Raw genomic sequence first — 20,479 nt, 5'->3', positions numbered from 1 at the left:
CCTGAGGATTAGATCAAGCCTCCGTTGATACGCACCGTTGAACGTGATCTTCTCGTAGGAGAGCATATCAAATATCTGCGTGTAGACCCGCAGCTGGTCGGCGGCGCAGCGCTCCCGCACCGCTAGCGCGTCCAGCACCTCGCCGGCCGACAGCGCGGGCCGCTCGCACGTCGCCTCGTGGGCGCCCGCGACCCGCGCCGCGCCGCGCCACAAGCAGCCGATGCTCGCGAACTTGCAGCCCGTCACCCTGCGGGACCAGCACCTCGCACTCACGGACGGCAACATTGGGATAAACATTATTTCCTCGCGTTTAGAAGATAACTAGTTTGCGCTTTTTAAAAGTGACGGAGTTCAATTTATTTTCTTGTGCGAACTAATTACGCACTATGGTTGACCGCCATGCCTCCGGTTAGGTACAGTTAAACTAGATTCCATTGTAATAAAAAATATTCGTTATAATAATTGATGCTACAGTGTACATGTTTCTTATTTAAATGAAGTAATTAAGTTCTGCCACTATCCATTCTTTAAGTGTATATAATATTAATAGTTAACTTAGCATAGCCTGCTGTGAGTGCATCATAAGATATTAATAACCAAAGCCATATTAGTAATCAAACCGAAAATCCTCCAACATATTTTAGTATCTACAATTAGCCGTTTAAATATATACTTACCTGTGGCTTACATATTACTAACCCGACTAACAGTCATTCAAAACCCAAAATATATTCAACAGAGCTTGATTTAATCATAATTTATTAATGCATTTAAATAATAAATATTGACTAGCTGTATTGATTATAAAATATTTGTTTGTAGGTTTATATGGTAATAACTAATTAGTATAAATACTTAGTGAGAGGCTGTATTAACTAATGTGGTTAATTAAGCTCGGCACACACCTGTGGTACCTACGACGTTTGCTCGTGCCAACTAAGTCCGGCACGAGATATGTTCTTCTGAAGAGAGACAACATGAAGCTGTACACAGTGACCGCAATGCGAACCAAACCACTCATCGCCTTACGCTGCTCCATGTCCACTCTCAACTGTGTGAACTTGTACTCGCGAGGGACTCCACACTTACATCTGCCAACACCATTCACTAGCTCATATACCTATAACAGCTGTTTATGAATTGTGCCCTCAACATCCCTGTTGTCCATCAACTTGTCGCTTGACAACCATGACGGTGGCTCAACGGCGATCAATTGAATCCAGCTAGTTACTGCAGGCCTTTATGCTATTCTCTTCCTGCCCACAAATGCTGGTGTTTCCCAAGGCTGTATTCTATGTCTCATACTATTTCTTTTGATAAAATGTATATGCAATATTATGCTGACAATTGAACTAGAGACTGTCGTAGAGACCAGCTATGCAGGGATCTCTATCTGTAAGCCGTCACGAGTGGCAGAAGAAATTTGTAACCCCCAGAAGAATCATAAGTCTCGTCAACGTCTAAGAAAACTCCAATGCAAAAATCACCAAGATAGTGCCTCACCTAATGACAAAATACTGTTTCTCGAAATTTCGAGCAATTGCAAATGCTGTGTTCAAATGCTAAGCCAGATAGACATAGAACTGTGCGTGATTTAACTTGTTAACAGCGAAACTGTCCTTCACTCCGGCCCACATACTCCGCACTTCATTCTGCGCAGAACCCGCCACAGTCGTACTTAATCGTATGCAAAATTTCATTGTGCGTCTTTTACTGCATCAATTACGAGCTGTATTCCGAACAGCTATTTAAACTGATAATATCATCCTCACCAATTGAAGGTGTGGCGGTCAACCATTGCAGTTCTTAAGAAATTTTCTTGTCCAATCAAACTGTGGAACGAACTATATTACTGCTTAGTGTTGATATACCACAATCTTCACTAACTATGGTATATATACACCCACCTAAAATGATTATAGAAGCAGGACAAAACTCCAGTGATAATTTACCATCAGGTGCCCGTTTGCTACTTTGTTCTCGATGATATCGAATATTCTATATGAAATATGTTTATAAAATATCATACCTTTCTTCACAAGTCTTTTCCTCGTGATGTTCTATGGAGTGGCGAGGGAATACATGAGTACAATGTCTGCATTCTATTGGCAGCTCTGATACAGTCTTCTCCACAGCCAAGTTTCTGGATGCTGATGTACGTGATATCTCAATGCGGCAGTTTGGGCAAGTCGCTGATTCATCGCGAAGGCGTGCGTCAGCAAGGAGATGGGTGAAGCAAGGTGCACACATCAGATGGCCGTTACTACACTGCAAAGTCACATGTCATGTAATATCACCAACTTTATAATATTATGTTTTGTAGATGTTACATTGTATTATACGTATCTGCCTCTCCATTATATTCTATTAGATCCTGAAATCAAACTATCATTTCGTAAAATTCCAAATAATATTGCATGTCTAACACCTTCTAAATTCAAAAAAGTTTGAAATAATCGTCTTATTGTAAAAACCTACTATACGATTAAAGAATGTATAAACGATAGAGCAGCATGGAAAATAGATCCTCCTGATCCACCTTTTTTTTTGTTGTTTAATTTGATTGTATAATCTTATGAATGTAACATGAATATTATATACCTATTCTTTTCGTTTATATAGAACATGTGCTTGCTTTGTGTGCATTAATTTTGTAATTTTCATGCGTAGGTATGCTATGACCTGATTCGCCATGCTCACTGAGTGGCATTGCTTGCGGCAACGTCGTGTGCCGGGTTGTTACCTTCCCTCAAGTATGTCAACTCGTGAACAGAAATCACGACCATTATATTCACCAAGCATTCTTACACAAACAATGAGTTCTAGCTCTAAAGGTTTATATTATTTAAACACGATTCATATATTAGATGTAGCACCTTACAAACTAATTTCTTATGCATATTACAGCCACTGTAAAATACTCTATTTGTCTTAAAAGAGTGGCCCTTGAGTTTCTTGTGTGTTCTTCTCACGAGCTCAACTTTTTCCGAACATTGGTACCTAGTCAGTAATTTAAAAGAAATATTTATAGTGACCATTCAAAAGCGCTTAGTTTAAGCGTAATTGAATAAAGTTTATTTGACTTTGAATTCAAATGAATTCGGAGCTTTATTAAAGGCTGTTTTTATTTTGCTATTAGATATTAATGCTATATAAGTAAAAGATTCCTATGTTTGTTAATTGGACACATTGAACACTGGATTCAGGGTGTAACTCAGTCTTTCAGATCTATGCCAAGAATGAGTTTGTCCCCTGGTTTTTTTTTATGGTAACTGTGTAACATTTGTCCTGGAAAACTGTTAAATTAAATGGGAATGAATAAAACTAATGAAAGAGGTTAGATTCAAATCATTTTGTTGTATTACTTATTACTTCTTTTGTAAAAGGCTTAGTAACTCGGTTTTAAACTAAAATAGTTGAAGTTTAAACTTTATTTGGAAAGATTAAATAAGTATTTATATCGATTCTGTATAAATATAGATCTACTGTGACAAATGAACAGAAATACATTGGACAGTGGCTAGTAGGATTCTGTTAAGTACTTTGGGCCTGAGAGTTAAAAATTTTGGGTGCAAAATTTTTGCGTTGATTTTGATTTGTTTTATTATCACTACAAAAGAGATTTATCTAAATTGGGCTGTTTAGAATTACCAAAGGTTTATGTTAATACTTAACTTGTGAAGATAATGATTTGTTAAAGTATTTTATGAAAGTGTGTTTACATGTTCTTTTTAAATTGAATGCCCTGTATACTTTCAGCCTCATACTTAAATGTTTTGTTTATAAACATACTCTAAGACATTTTTAATAAGGTGATATTATTTCCTCTAATATTAATATAAAGAAGGCAGAATAAATATTTTGAGGCGATAAATTATTTATTAAATAAGTTCAATTGTTTTAGTAATAGTGTTAATAGTTAATGTTAGTAGTTAATAGTGTATCTTTCCATGTAGGTAATGATTAAGTATTTTTTTTTCTCGTAATGTTTGGTGTGGTTTCATAGTCTATGTAAATATAAATAAATATATAAAACATATTATACAAATGATTTAAGTTTTCTTTAGTGTTAATTCCGCCAATATTTGTTTTTAAACAATTCGACACGTGTTTCGCCTCTACACAAGGCATGGTTGTCTCGCCAAAATCTGGCACGAGACTGAATCAAATGAGCCGGAAGCCGCTCTTTTATACCCTCGTCCCATGAAATGACGCGCTGTGATTGGTCGGCTGTTATGACGTGTTACCCCCGGAAGGGATACGTAACAAAGGTGATGGGACTAAATTTGTATGTTCATTCAACAATATAAACATGTTATTTTTGTGTTTTATTATTTCTAATTGCTCTAACACATTTAAGCGAAAACATATTATCTCCAAATAGGAAATTATGTAGTTGCCTAAACTGTTGTGAAGGAAGACTCGCTATATTAACATGAAATTGTTATCAATAAGACTGGTCGATGTATCTAACATTGATAGAACACATAAGTACTTGAAATTTTCCAAAATAGTCACTATCAAAAAATATGCTCAGTCATTCTTTCTTATTTAGTCGGTAGATTTCAAATTAATTATAGTAGATATAATTTAAAATAAAAAATGTCAAGCAGGATCAGGGAAAACGATAACAGCCTCACACAGATGGAATGAAGACAACAAATGAATATAACTAGGTACTAACATAATCTAAAAATTTTATGGTTACAGTAACGCATAATTTCATTATATACTTAATAAAGTCTATCATTTACGTTGAATCGATAAACTCAAGTCTAAAAAAGTCCAGGTGCAAATAGTGACCATAGACATGATCAAAGCCGGACAAAATAAACTGACCAGACCACTCACACAGTTGTTAAACCTTTTTCTTAAAGAGAAAAGAACACCAAAACAGTGGATGGATACGGAAATAGTGTTGCTGTATAAAAAAGGGGATCCTAAGATTATCACAAAGTATAGACAAATATGTTTGATGCCTTGATTTTATAAAGTATTCTCATCAACACTTCTTAAGGAAGTATCATAACTGATAGAGTCAACTAGTGGAACAAGCGGTATTTGGAAATAACTTTTTAACAGTCAATCATATACACATCTTGAAATAAATTATAGAGAAGTACTTGGAATATATAATAATATAACAAACCCCTCTATATAGGCTTCATCAACACACATCATTTGGCAAGCTCTAAACGAACAAGTAATTAATCATGACTACATAGAACTGATCCTGGAAATTGACAAAAATACCACAGAAAAAGAAATAAACAGGTGGATCAAAAATATAAGGAGTAAACATTGGGGGTTTGAAGGAAGTTTTTAAGGGTCACCAGTCACACTGAAAACAAAGGCCATGAATATATTCCTCACACCCTGCCTCACCAACACCTGTCAAACCTGGTCCCTTACATAAAAGAAACTGGAAAGACTTAGAAGCTGTCAAAAAGCTATAGAGAAAAGCTATGTTGGCTTAAAGCTGAAAGATGAAGTGATATTGGATACTGAGGCTAAAGTGTAGATGGGCTGGCTGGCCACCTACAGAGATTTAAAACAAATCAGTGGTCTCAAGCAGTCACAAATTGGGTTTGTCGAGATATAAAAAAAAGAAAGGGGTGGCTATTTCAGAGATGGAAAGACAATGTGGTAAATATTGCCAGAGACAAGGGACAGGCAACAATAGAGAAACTTGGAGGAGGCTTTTATAAGCGGTTCTTACATCTAACTTTTTTATAGGTACTTATCTAGTGTTTTAGTGTTAATATGTGTATAGGAATAATAAAGCTCTATTTATTTTATATATTTATCATTTACGCAATCACATGTTGTTACAACAGACCAAATTTTTTCAAGATGTTGGAATTAATTCTCATGATCAATGATCAAGCAAGTGGGCACTGCTATCTTTTCTGTTGTTGAGCCTACAAAGGTTGTACTACGCAAGTTGTTATGCAATACATTGCATTAGCAGACAAATGATAATAGTGCAAAACAGAACACAAAATATTTAATATTCAAAGAGTTTTACACACACCTTGGGTAGCAAAGTATATAGCATACAATTGACACCATAGATGTGTGGACAACATGGCGGAAAGAATAGTGTCATCATAAATAATTTTGCCATTAAGAAATCACCAGTTCTTACTATATCACAAGATTTTATATAATATCAAGACCATTCAAGTCGTTCTTGGTTATGAATGGATATACAGACAGACACACAGTGTATTTAAACAGAATAAAAACAGACTTTGATATGCTTAATAAACTTGCAGTACCAGCATATTATATGGGCATTTTCAAAATAATTGAAGTATGATGCTATGCAACAAATCAAAGGTATTAAAACTTAGCTTAAACAAGTGATTATTGGACAAGGGCTATAAAGGTGCTAAGGGATATAAATAAATAATAATAATCATTTATTCAAGACTAATAATATGTGGTACAGAATGTTTTATGCAGTAGGATACCCTGAGTTGCAGAGGCTAGGTCTTCCGAAAGGCATTATTATACACAATTAGCAAACTCCCCAAAAAAAGGTATGTGTGTGTGTGAGTGTGTGTTTGCGTATCTTTTTATTTATTTTATAGTCTGTTTTTGATTTTTATTAAGTCTATGTTAGTATGTCAAACTGCGCACAACATTAAATAAGTGTTAGTAATTGATGCTTAAGTTTTAATTTTAAGACCGTTTTCTGTATCGTCGTATTTTAATACTTACTACCAGCCATGATTTTACCAGCCTTGATTGGTTACGAAGCGTGTTAATTCTATTATTATCATTAGTTTATATTACTTTTTACATGAAATTGTGAAATCATTCCATAAATATATTGCTGACGGACACTGAGAAGTTTACTCTCTTCATGTAATTGATTGGTTGGGTACTTAAGCGGTTTATTGAAAATTGTTTTAGTAGAGTTCTGTGCACTCGTTCTTACTGAAGCACAAACGTATTGCCAGCTCCACTCCACGCACAAATGCAAAAGGTCATGATTGGAACACAGAGAGATTTGTACACCATCATAGTTGTCTTGACTGTGGCCACGTCTCTTAGATTTCTAAATAATGGAATTAGATGTTTTATTTAATTTTTTGTATTATAAATTTGGGCCATCCAATTAAGGTGTTTGTCTAGCGTAACACCAAGGTATTTTAAGGTATCCTCTATGGCTAGGATTTAGGTTACATTTACAATAAGATGGATTGTTATTCCGTTTACAAGAATACATATGTATTGGGACGGACAATTTACTCTAAATTGTCCATCAGGATTATTTCTGTTGGAGATATTGAAGCACATATATTTATTGTTAGCGGTATTGACTGTTAGTAAACTATATTCCAGCCAAGACGTGATTTGGCTCAATCCTTCTTCAGCTAACGATTTCACGTCATCCCACTGATTTCCATTAAATAAAACCACAGTATCATCGGCAAAGCCAAAGATACGACCTGACGTGGGAGAAATCTTACAAAGGGGGTTGATCTTAGCTAAGAATAGTGTAGGGCCCAAAACACTTCCCTGGAAACTCCATAGTCAATGGTGATTAAATCACTAGTAAGATCGCCTATCTTAATACACAGCTGTCTTCCATTAAGACGATTTGAACCAGTCCAATGCCTCCGATTCAGATTCGCATTCCAATTCCTCTAATTCCTAAATTGGAAAGTCTATTGAGTAAGATAGGGATTGAGACTGTATCGAATGCTTTTTGCAGATCTAGGAAAACGCCTATGCATTTATTGCCACTATCTAGGGTACTAGTGATATATTTAGTGAACTCATGTACTGCATCCAGAGCAGATCGATTTGAGAGAAAGCCAAATTGGCTATGCGCAAGTACCTTACATTTTTCAGGAAACTTGGTTAATCTGATATTAACTATTTTTTCCAAGATCTTACTAAAACACTCAGCAATGATATGGGTCTATAGTTTGAAGCAACTTTTTTGTCACCACTCTTATGAACCGAAATTACAACTGCCTGTTTAAAAACCTTCTGGGAAAATACCACTTGAAAGACTTAAGTTGATTAAATGAACAAGTGGTTCTAAGAGTAAGTTCATATATCTTTTAACAAAATATGAGTGAATTTTATCATAGCCTGCTGATTTAAGTTTGAGAATAATACATTTCACTTCGACAATAGCAGTAGGGTAAAGCATAAGAGATCCGAGAGGAATATTTGAGGCCATATCAAAGCATTCAATTTTGTGTTTGCCTAGTTTACTAATTATTGATGAGGCAAGGTCATTACCAATATTAGTAAAGTATTTATTTACATCTGCTAAAGATTCTCTTAGGGTAGACTTAGTACTCAATAATTCAGTAGGAGTTCATTAGTAGTAGGTAAATTACAAATGTCTTTAATAGTATCCCAAGTACCTTTAGAGTTAGCCATGTTTTGTTCTAATTTTCCTCGTAAGTATTGCTGCTTAAGTGATTTCAACAGTGAGTTACAAATATTTCTATACCTAGTATGCTATTTAGATTGGAGGGCGATTTTTAAATACTTTGTACAGATGATCTCTTTTCCTCATACACTTGAGAATACTATATGTAATCCATGGTTTGATAGGTTTAAATTTCTTAGAGACAATTGAGATTAGTGTATTGTTTGAAATTAATTCTTGAACATATTTTACGAGATAGTTAGCAGTAAAATTAGTATTGTTTGATTTATAAAAGCTTTACCAGTCTAGTTTTCTTAAGCTTTCCAGCATGGCATCGTAGTCGTATGTGTATTTAGTGTTGTATTTTAGTGAGTTTTTAATTAATTGGTTGTTTAAGGTGTAAATAGAATAGGAGCGTGATCTGTAATAGTGGGTTCAAAGACAAATGTATGGGAATGTGTTATGTTCTTTATAGCAAAATGATCCAGACAGCCCATTTATCTAGTAGGGCAATCAATTGCTGGTACAAAGGCGTTGAGAGAAAGAATATTTTGGTATTCCTTGCTATATGTGCAGAGACTATCCGGAAGATCTAGATTTAGGTCACCCATTAAAATAATTCATATATATTTCACACTTTGACAAGAAGTTAGAAACCTATTTAATTGCACCCATGTTATGCATTTAGATATAATTATAATGTAACATCAAATTTATTTTAACATAAATCTAGTACTTATATACTATATATTATGTATAACTTATTTTTTTTATTAGTAATATGCATTCACCCTCAAAAATATTAAAATCTGATGTGTTGTGTCCTGTGATGCCTCATCTCATTGAAACATTAATATTTTAATAATAATATTGTGACAGCCAGTTGGTTGTTTTAGGAATTGCAGGACTGAACATCATATTTAATCCATTGAGTTATGAACTTCTATGTTCTTTATTTTGAAAGTACAGCAACATATCTATGATCTAATCTAATGTGAAAATTATACAAATACTTCTGGACCCTACAGGAACTAAATAATGTTAGCCCAACACTATTGCAAACATATATCTAAATCAAATAAAAAAAAATATAGTAAGTCACATTACTGGTCACCAAAATGGTGGTACAAATTACAATATAAGGACAAACAATATGTGACACCCATGACCCAGCAACATAATGGGCTCACAACCAAATAAAGATGGTTGTCACAGATTAATTAACAAAAATAAGTTTGTGAGAAGAGTTAAAAATTTATATATATATACATGTTTATATTGAATTCCCAAAACTTAAGGGTTATAATCTATAGCATATAATATATATAAAGAAAAGTCTAAGAAACATGTGTTCTTAAAACACATATTATGAGTGTGAAAAATGTTTTTAAATGTACATTGTGTTTTGATTGTAACCAGTATGCCAAGTCCTAATCTTAGTGATGATTAACTTTGTAAGTGTATGTTTGGAAAAACATACACTTATAAAGTTAATCAAAGGACATAATAATTAATGAAGGTAAGATAGTGAAATATTTTTCATTTCTTAGTATGCAGCATTTCCAAAATTCTTGTAAAGGTAAATATTGGATAATTATTTCAATTATTTTATATGAAAGATAAGAAATGCAAAAAAACATAATTGTGAAAAAATCATACACCAATTCAATTCTAATAAACAGTCTCGTTAATAACTTAAGAGTTATGGGAATTCAACATAAACATGTTGTATAAATTGGAATGCTTCTCTTTGTTTTTGGTATAATTTGAGATATTAATGAAAAACAATATTTTACACAAAAAATACAGTAATTTAAAGAATAATATATGAATTAATTACTTAGAATTTTATTTCAACAATATAAAATTATACAGCTAAATTTATTATTTTTTGTAATAATGGAATAATTTTGGAAGGGAAATACTAAGGGGACCCAATAAAGAAAGCACTATTGTCTGAAACATTTCTTTATTGAATTAATTGCTATAATACAGATATTTATGTTTATAAGACCATACAAAGACCTGATTCGCCATGCTCACTGAGTGGCATTGCTTGCGGCAACGTCGTGTGCCGGGTTGTTACCTTCCCTCAAGTATGTCAACTCGTGAACAGAAATCACGACCATTATATTCACCAAGCATTCTTACACAAACAATGAGTTCTAGCTCTAAAGGTTTATATTATTTAAACACGATTCATATATTAGATGTAGCACCTTACAAACTAATTTCTTATGCATATTACAGCCACTGTAAAATACTCTATTTGTCTTAAAAGAGTGGCCCTTGAGTTTCTTGTGTGTTCTTCTCACGAGCTCAACTTTTTCCGAACATTGGTACCTAGTCAGTAATTTAAAAGAAATATTTATAGTGACCATTCAAAAGCGCTTAGTTTAAGCGTAATTGAATAAAGTTTATTTGACTTTGAATTCAAATGAATTCGGAGCTTTATTAAAGGCTGTTTTTATTTTGCTATTAGATATTAATGCTATATAAGTAAAAGATTCCTATGTTTGTTAATTGGACACATTGAACACTGGATTCAGGGTGTAACTCAGTCTTTCAGATCTATGCCAAGAATGAGTTTGTCCCCTGGTTTTTTTTTATGGTAACTGTGTAACATTTGTCCTGGAAAACTGTTAAATTAAATGGGAATGAATAAAACTAATGAAAGAGGTTAGATTCAAATCATTTTGTTGTATTACTTATTACTTCTTTTGTAAAAGGCTTAGTAACTCGGTTTTAAACTAAAATAGTTGAAGTTTAAACTTTATTTGGAAAGATTAAATAAGTATTTATATCGATTCTGTATAAATATAGATCTACTGTGACAAATGAACAGAAATACATTGGACAGTGGCTAGTAGGATTCTGTTAAGTACTTTGGGCCTGAGAGTTAAAAATTTTGGGTGCAAAATTTTTGCGTTGATTTTGATTTGTTTTATTATCACTACAAAAGAGATTTATCTAAATTGGGCTGTTTAGAATTACCAAAGGTTTATGTTAATACTTAACTTGTGAAGATAATGATTTGTTAAAGTATTTTATGAAAGTGTGTTTACATGTTCTTTTTAAATTGAATGCCCTGTATACTTTCAGCCTCATACTTAAATGTTTTGTTTATAAACATACTCTAAGACATTTTTAATAAGGTGATATTATTTCCTCTAATATTAATATAAAGAAGGCAGAATAAATATTTTGAGGCGATAAATTATTTATTAAATAAGTTCAATTGTTTTAGTAATAGTGTTAATAGTTAATGTTAGTAGTTAATAGTGTATCTTTCCATGTAGGTAATGATTAAGTATTTTTTTTTCTCGTAATGTTTGGTGTGGTTTCATAGTCTATGTAAATATAAATAAATATATAAAACATATTATACAAATGATTTAAGTTTTCTTTAGTGTTAATTCCGCCAATATTTGTTTTTAAACAATTCGACACGTGTTTCGCCTCTACACAAGGCATGGTTGTCTCGCCAAAATCTGGCACGAGACTGAATCAAATGAGCCGGAAGCCGCTCTTTTATACCCTCGTCCCATGAAATGACGCGCTGTGATTGGTCGGCTGTTATGACGTGTTACCCCCGGAAGGGATACGTAACAAAGGTGATGGGACTAAATTTGTATGTTCATTCAACAATATAAACATGTTATTTTTGTGTTTTATTATTTCTAATTGCTCTAACACATTTAAGCGAAAACATATTATCTCCAAATAGGAAATTATGTAGTTGCCTAAACTGTTGTGAAGGAAGACTCGCTATATTAACATGAAATTGTTATCAATAAGACTGGTCGATGTATCTAACATTGATAGAACACATAAGTACTTGAAATTTTCCAAAATAGTCACTATCAAAAAATATGCTCAGTCATTCTTTCTTATTTAGTCGGTAGATTTCAAATTAATTATAGTAGATATAATTTAAAATAAAAAATGTCAAGCAGGATCAGGGAAAACGATAACAGCCTCACACAGATGGAATGAAGACAACAAATGAATATAACTAGGTACTAACATAATCTAAAAATTTTATGGTTACAGTAACGCATAATTTCATTATATACTTAATAAAGTCTATCATTTACGTTGAATCGATAAACTCAAGTCTAAAAAAGTCCAGGTGCAAATAGTGACCATAGACATGATCAAAGCCGGACAAAATAAACTGACCAGACCACTCACACAGTTGTTAAACCTTTTTCTTAAAGAGAAAAGAACACCAAAACAGTGGATGGATACGGAAATAGTGTTGCTGTATAAAAAAGGGGATCCTAAGATTATCACAAAGTATAGACAAATATGTTTGATGCCTTGATTTTATAAAGTATTCTCATCAACACTTCTTAAGGAAGTATCATAACTGATAGAGTCAACTAGTGGAACAAGCGGTATTTGGAAATAACTTTTTAACAGTCAATCATATACACATCTTGAAATAAATTATAGAGAAGTACTTGGAATATATAATAATATAACAAACCCCTCTATATAGGCTTCATCAACACACATCATTTGGCAAGCTCTAAACGAACAAGTAATTAATCATGACTACATAGAACTGATCCTGGAAATTGACAAAAATACCACAGAAAAAGAAATAAACAGGTGGATCAAAAATATAAGGAGTAAACATTGGGGGTTTGAAGGAAGTTTTTAAGGGTCACCAGTCACACTGAAAACAAAGGCCATGAATATATTCCTCACACCCTGCCTCACCAACACCTGTCAAACCTGGTCCCTTACATAAAAGAAACTGGAAAGACTTAGAAGCTGTCAAAAAGCTATAGAGAAAAGCTATGTTGGCTTAAAGCTGAAAGATGAAGTGATATTGGATACTGAGGCTAAAGTGTAGATGGGCTGGCTGGCCACCTACAGAGATTTAAAACAAATCAGTGGTCTCAAGCAGTCACAAATTGGGTTTGTCGAGATATAAAAAAAAGAAAGGGGTGGCTATTTCAGAGATGGAAAGACAATGTGGTAAATATTGCCAGAGACAAGGGACAGGCAACAATAGAGAAACTTGGAGGAGGCTTTTATAAGCGGTTCTTACATCTAACTTTTTTATAGGTACTTATCTAGTGTTTTAGTGTTAATATGTGTATAGGAATAATAAAGCTCTATTTATTTTATATATTTATCATTTACGCAATCACATGTTGTTACAACAGACCAAATTTTTTCAAGATGTTGGAATTAATTCTCATGATCAATGATCAAGCAAGTGGGCACTGCTATCTTTTCTGTTGTTGAGCCTACAAAGGTTGTACTACGCAAGTTGTTATGCAATACATTGCATTAGCAGACAAATGATAATAGTGCAAAACAGAACACAAAATATTTAATATTCAAAGAGTTTTACACACACCTTGGGTAGCAAAGTATATAGCATACAATTGACACCATAGATGTGTGGACAACATGGCGGAAAGAATAGTGTCATCATAAATAATTTTGCCATTAAGAAATCACCAGTTCTTACTATATCACAAGATTTTATATAATATCAAGACCATTCAAGTCGTTCTTGGTTATGAATGGATATACAGACAGACACACAGTGTATTTAAACAGAATAAAAACAGACTTTGATATGCTTAATAAACTTGCAGTACCAGCATATTATATGGGCATTTTCAAAATAATTGAAGTATGATGCTATGCAACAAATCAAAGGTATTAAAACTTAGCTTAAACAAGTGATTATTGGACAAGGGCTATAAAGGTGCTAAGGGATATAAATAAATAATAATAATCATTTATTCAAGACTAATAATATGTGGTACAGAATGTTTTATGCAGTAGGATACCCTGAGTTGCAGAGGCTAGGTCTTCCGAAAGGCATTATTATACACAATTAGCAAACTCCCCAAAAAAAGGTATGTGTGTGTGTGAGTGTGTGTTTGCGTATCTTTTTATTTATTTTATAGTCTGTTTTTGATTTTTATTAAGTCTATGTTAGTATGTCAAACTGCGCACAACATTAAATAAGTGTTAGTAATTGATGCTTAAGTTTTAATTTTAAGACCGTTTTCTGTATCGTCGTATTTTAATACTTACTACCAGCCATGATTTTACCAGCCTTGATTGGTTACGAAGCGTGTTAATTCTATTATTATCATTAGTTTATATTACTTTTTACATGAAATTGTGAAATCATTCCATAAATATATTGCTGACGGACACTGAGAAGTTTACTCTCTTCATGTAATTGATTGGTTGGGTACTTAAGCGGTTTATTGAAAATTGTTTTAGTAGAGTTCTGTGCACTCGTTCTTACTGAAGCACAAACGTATTGCCAGCTCCACTCCACGCACAAATGCAAAAGGTCATGATTGGAACACAGAGAGATTTGTACACCATCATAGTTGTCTTGACTGTGGCCACGTCTCTTAGATTTCTAAATAATGGAATTAGATGTTTTATTTAATTTTTTGTATTATAAATTTGGGCCATCCAATTAAGGTGTTTGTCTAGCGTAACACCAAGGTATTTTAAGGTATCCTCTATGGCTAGGATTTAGGTTACATTTACAATAAGATGGATTGTTATTCCGTTTACAAGAATACATATGTATTGGGACGGACAATTTACTCTAAATTGTCCATCAGGATTATTTCTGTTGGAGATATTGAAGCACATATATTTATTGTTAGCGGTATTGACTGTTAGTAAACTATATTCCAGCCAAGACGTGATTTGGCTCAATCCTTCTTCAGCTAACGATTTCACGTCATCCCACTGATTTCCATTAAATAAAACCACAGTATCATCGGCAAAGCCAAAGATACGACCTGACGTGGGAGAAATCTTACAAAGGGGGTTGATCTTAGCTAAGAATAGTGTAGGGCCCAAAACACTTCCCTGGAAACTCCATAGTCAATGGTGATTAAATCACTAGTAAGATCGCCTATCTTAATACACAGCTGTCTTCCATTAAGACGATTTGAACCAGTCCAATGCCTCCGATTCAGATTCGCATTCCAATTCCTCTAATTCCTAAATTGGAAAGTCTATTGAGTAAGATAGGGATTGAGACTGTATCGAATGCTTTTTGCAGATCTAGGAAAACGCCTATGCATTTATTGCCACTATCTAGGGTACTAGTGATATATTTAGTGAACTCATGTACTGCATCCAGAGCAGATCGATTTGAGAGAAAGCCAAATTGGCTATGCGCAAGTACCTTACATTTTTCAGGAAACTTGGTTAATCTGATATTAACTATTTTTTCCAAGATCTTACTAAAACACTCAGCAATGATATGGGTCTATAGTTTGAAGCAACTTTTTTGTCACCACTCTTATGAACCGAAATTACAACTGCCTGTTTAAAAACCTTCTGGGAAAATACCACTTGAAAGACTTAAGTTGATTAAATGAACAAGTGGTTCTAAGAGTAAGTTCATATATCTTTTAACAAAATATGAGTGAATTTTATCATAGCCTGCTGATTTAAGTTTGAGAATAATACATTTCACTTCGACAATAGCAGTAGGGTAAAGCATAAGAGATCCGAGAGGAATATTTGAGGCCATATCAAAGCATTCAATTTTGTGTTTGCCTAGTTTACTAATTATTGATGAGGCAAGGTCATTACCAATATTAGTAAAGTATTTATTTACATCTGCTAAAGATTCTCTTAGGGTAGACTTAGTACTCAATAATTCAGTAGGAGTTCATTAGTAGTAGGTAAATTACAAATGTCTTTAATAGTATCCCAAGTACCTTTAGAGTTAGCCATGTTTTGTTCTAATTTTCCTCGTAAGTATTGCTGCTTAAGTGATTTCAACAGTGAGTTACAAATATTTCTATACCTAGTATGCTATTTAGATTGGAGGGCGATTTTTAAATACTTTGTACAGATGATCTCTTTTCCTCATACACTTGAGAATACTATATGTAATCCATGGTTTGATAGGTTTAAATTTCTTAGAGACAATTGAGATTAGTGTATTGTTTGAAATTAATTCTTGAACATATTTTACGAGATAGTTAGCAGTAAAATTAGTATTGTTTGATTTATAAAAGCTTTACCAGTCTAGTTTTCTTAAGCTTTCCAGCATGGCATCGTAGTCGTATGTGTATTTAGTGTTGTATTTTAGTGAGTTTTTAATTAATTGGTTGTTTAAGGTGTAAATAGAATAGGAGCGTGATCTGTAATAGTGGGTTCAAAGACAAATGTATGGGAATGTGTTATGTTCTTTATAGCAAAATGATCCAGACAGCCCATTTATCTAGTAGGGCAATCAATTGCTGGTACAAAGGCGTTGAGAGAAAGAATATTTTGGTATTCCTTGCTATATGTGCAGAGACTATCCGGAAGATCTAGATTTAGGTCACCCATTAAAATAATTCATATATATTTCACACTTTGACAAGAAGTTAGAAACCTATTTAATTGCACCCATGTTATGCATTTAGATATAATTATAATGTAACATCAAATTTATTTTAACATAAATCTAGTACTTATATACTATATATTATGTATAACTTATTTTTTTTATTAGTAATATGCATTCACCCTCAAAAATATTAAAATCTGATGTGTTGTGTCCTGTGATGCCTCATCTCATTGAAACATTAATATTTTAATAATAATATTGTGACAGCCAGTTGGTTGTTTTAGGAATTGCAGGACTGAACATCATATTTAATCCATTGAGTTATGAACTTCTATGTTCTTTATTTTGAAAGTACAGCAACATATCTATGATCTAATCTAATGTGAAAATTATACAAATACTTCTGGACCCTACAGGAACTAAATAATGTTAGCCCAACACTATTGCAAACATATATCTAAATCAAATAAAAAAAAATATAGTAAGTCACATTACTGGTCACCAAAATGGTGGTACAAATTACAATATAAGGACAAACAATATGTGACACCCATGACCCAGCAACATAATGGGCTCACAACCAAATAAAGATGGTTGTCACAGATTAATTAACAAAAATAAGTTTGTGAGAAGAGTTAAAAATTTATATATATATACATGTTTATATTGAATTCCCAAAACTTAAGGGTTATAATCTATAGCATATAATATATATAAAGAAAAGTCTAAGAAACATGTGTTCTTAAAACACATATTATGAGTGTGAAAAATGTTTTTAAATGTACATTGTGTTTTGATTGTAACCAGTATGCCAAGTCCTAATCTTAGTGATGATTAACTTTGTAAGTGTATGTTTGGAAAAACATACACTTATAAAGTTAATCAAAGGACATAATAATTAATGAAGGTAAGATAGTGAAATATTTTTCATTTCTTAGTATGCAGCATTTCCAAAATTCTTGTAAAGGTAAATATTGGATAATTATTTCAATTATTTTATATGAAAGATAAGAAATGCAAAAAAACATAATTGTGAAAAAATCATACACCAATTCAATTCTAATAAACAGTCTCGTTAATAACTTAAGAGTTATGGGAATTCAACATAAACATGTTGTATAAATTGGAATGCTTCTCTTTGTTTTTGGTATAATTTGAGATATTAATGAAAAACAATATTTTACACAAAAAATACAGTAATTTAAAGAATAATATATGAATTAATTACTTAGAATTTTATTTCAACAATATAAAATTATACAGCTAAATTTATTATTTTTTGTAATAATGGAATAATTTTGGAAGGGAAATACTAAGGGGACCCAATAAAGAAAGCACTATTGTCTGAAACATTTCTTTATTGAATTAATTGCTATAATACAGATATTTATGTTTATAAGACCATACAAACTAGATAACTAAATTATTCTAGATCACAATTTAATTTATTACTTATTACAAAATTAAACGACAGAATTATAATTACTATCAAAATTTCGGGCTACGATTCACGAACTCTGGACGACATGATATAAGCAATGCTACCTACATTAAAATAATTAGGACTTTGTTACATAGGAATTGTGCATCGTCTAACAATAGGTATACATTTACTTAATAAAGAAAATCATATACAAAAGAATTAGTTGCGCTTAATTACAAAAAATAAAACAGCAGAAATTTTAAAACATAAATAAATATCAGCTGTCTTGGAATACCTGATACACGGCAGCCGGAGGTAGATCCAAACAAACTGCGCAGCAAAGGATACCTCCTAGCCGTTGCTCTAATCTCTCCGATGGCTCTTCATTTGTACCAGTTTTACGCTTTTTACGCGATGGACCCTCATCGTCTTCTACATGAGAGGCTATCATTGTACTTTCACTATCACACATCACAGTATCGTTATCATTATCAAGTGCCTCTGCCATCTTGCTATTATTCTTGCAAATTGCAATTTAATGTTTTAATCTTTATACAGACTATATAATATTTATAAACAAACAAACCAAAAAATATTCAATAACTAGTAACTAGTAAGTCAGTAACTATCAAAGAGTATATTAATATATAGGGAACTAATAACTAGCGGTAACTAGTAACTACTCACTACTGTCTAAGTCAGACGGCTCGACGTATTATACCACAGAACACTTTTCGTCTAACGAGTATTACACTGAGCGGGTCTCCGATTGGCAACACTAAAGTAATTGCTCATTGCACTGCTCCTCAATGTTATTGTTCTCCTAATTCTTTTTAAATTCCACTAGGACTTTATTAATTATTCTTATTGTTACTTAATAATTTTTCTTTAATTTGTTGAAGTTACTTATTTTATTAAAGGTTCCTTTTTTATATTATAAATTTTGACCTATGTCCTGCAGCGTAATAATTAAGTTGCCAAGAAAGTTTTTAATTATTATTATAATCTAAATAGCTGTCTGTAATAACTGAGCCGACAGATGTTATTCAGATTTTTTGGGTATATATTTAGGGGTGTAGACTGAGTAAAGAACAGTTATTTACTCAGTCTACGTTTAGGTGTGTCAAATGATATTAAGGGTATGTTCCGATATGCACTGCGACCACTGTACAGTGTGACGTCAATTTAGTATACTGTGAAGCCGTTCCTTTATAGCCAGTTATATTGGTTACTATTTAAAACGGAACTCAATCCCATATACTGTCAGCCGCATTTTTGACGCAGCATTCAAATGAGTGTATTAAAGTTTCCTAGTTCATTAAAAAAAGCTGTTGTTGGAGTACTGCCTAATTAAAAATATTTGGGATTAAACTGAAGGTATTTTTTATAAAACGTTAGGCACTCGAGTGGTTTTATTTATTTATTTATTAATTAATTAATTAATTTATTTATTGGTAATCAATAGCGTTACAGTAAACGTTAATAAACAATAATATATAACATAATTCTTAAGGCCATTATAGATTACTCATATTGACAATATTATTTTACAATAGTTTTACAACAAGATATATTACAGAACAACAGCCTCTTGTGTTTCTTAATTACTGTGTGTATGTTTGTGTGTGGGTGTGAAAGGGTATGTGTGTGGTTAGTAGATAACAATATGTATATATTTTAAACAAATGAGTATGGCACTGCTTTAGACTGGTGTAATTTAATAATTTCACGCTTCAATTTATCCTTTTCTAACATGAAGATATCTAGAATATCATAGTTATTATTGTAATTATTTTGAATCCTGCAAATAATCGAGTTTTTATAATAGTTCGTTTAGTGAAAAGTGGAAGTGTTCCAAGAGGAAGAAGATAGAAGAGACTTAGTGTTCGGTGCGGTGTGACGCTTTGAAGGTACCGCCGCCCACAAGAGGAACAGCGGCAGACCGGCGAAGTGCAAGTTCAGAAAAAGTGAACGCAAATAAAGACTCGTTCCTATAAGCGGAGTATTATTTCAAATCCCGTGGGTCAATATCAATTAATACAAATGTCTAATATCTAACCTGTAACGTAATACCGTAGCATTATAGATCGTAGAAATATTAATCGTGCATAATAACTGTAATAAGCGTATGCCGAAAGATTCGTTCTGAAAAGAACATTTTATTTTATATAACGTAATATTAGCTCTGATAAGAACCATTTCATAATGCTGTACACCAACTCATAGAATCATACAGATCACCAGTAGTCATCTCATCGAAGTACAAGCATCGTACGTTCTCTCGACGACCGCAGATATA

The 20,479-nt window shown here is 32.7% G+C and overlaps 1 protein-coding gene across 2 annotated transcripts in view; it reads right to left on the bottom strand.

The window, feature by feature from the left end:
- LOC126977969 (cysteine and histidine-rich protein 1 homolog) overlaps positions 1 to 18,853 on the bottom strand; it is a 28,909-nt gene extending 10,056 nt beyond the window's left edge. The window contains exons 1-4 of one of the 2 annotated variants that reach the window (XM_050826691.1): positions 18,476 to 18,853; positions 2,030 to 2,268; positions 906 to 1,091; positions 36 to 247 (exon numbers count right to left, since the gene is read on the bottom strand). In XM_050826691.1, coding sequence (XP_050682648.1) covers positions 36 to 247; positions 906 to 1,091; positions 2,030 to 2,268; positions 18,476 to 18,688 — 850 coding nt within the window. In that variant the 5' untranslated portion in view covers positions 18,689 to 18,853. The remainder of the gene's footprint in view (positions 1 to 35; positions 248 to 905; positions 1,092 to 2,029; positions 2,269 to 18,475) is intronic. The other variant, XM_050826692.1, reaches the window with a different exon arrangement.
- Positions 18,854 to 20,479: the final 1,626 nt, after the last annotated feature.

The sequence above is a fragment of the Leptidea sinapis genome, chromosome 46 (assembly GCF_905404315.1).
Source record: "Leptidea sinapis chromosome 46, ilLepSina1.1, whole genome shotgun sequence".
Taxonomy (NCBI): domain Eukaryota; kingdom Metazoa; phylum Arthropoda; class Insecta; order Lepidoptera; family Pieridae; genus Leptidea; species Leptidea sinapis.
The sequence above is the reverse complement of the archived record's forward strand: the minus strand, read 5'-3'. Positions and strand labels throughout refer to the sequence as shown.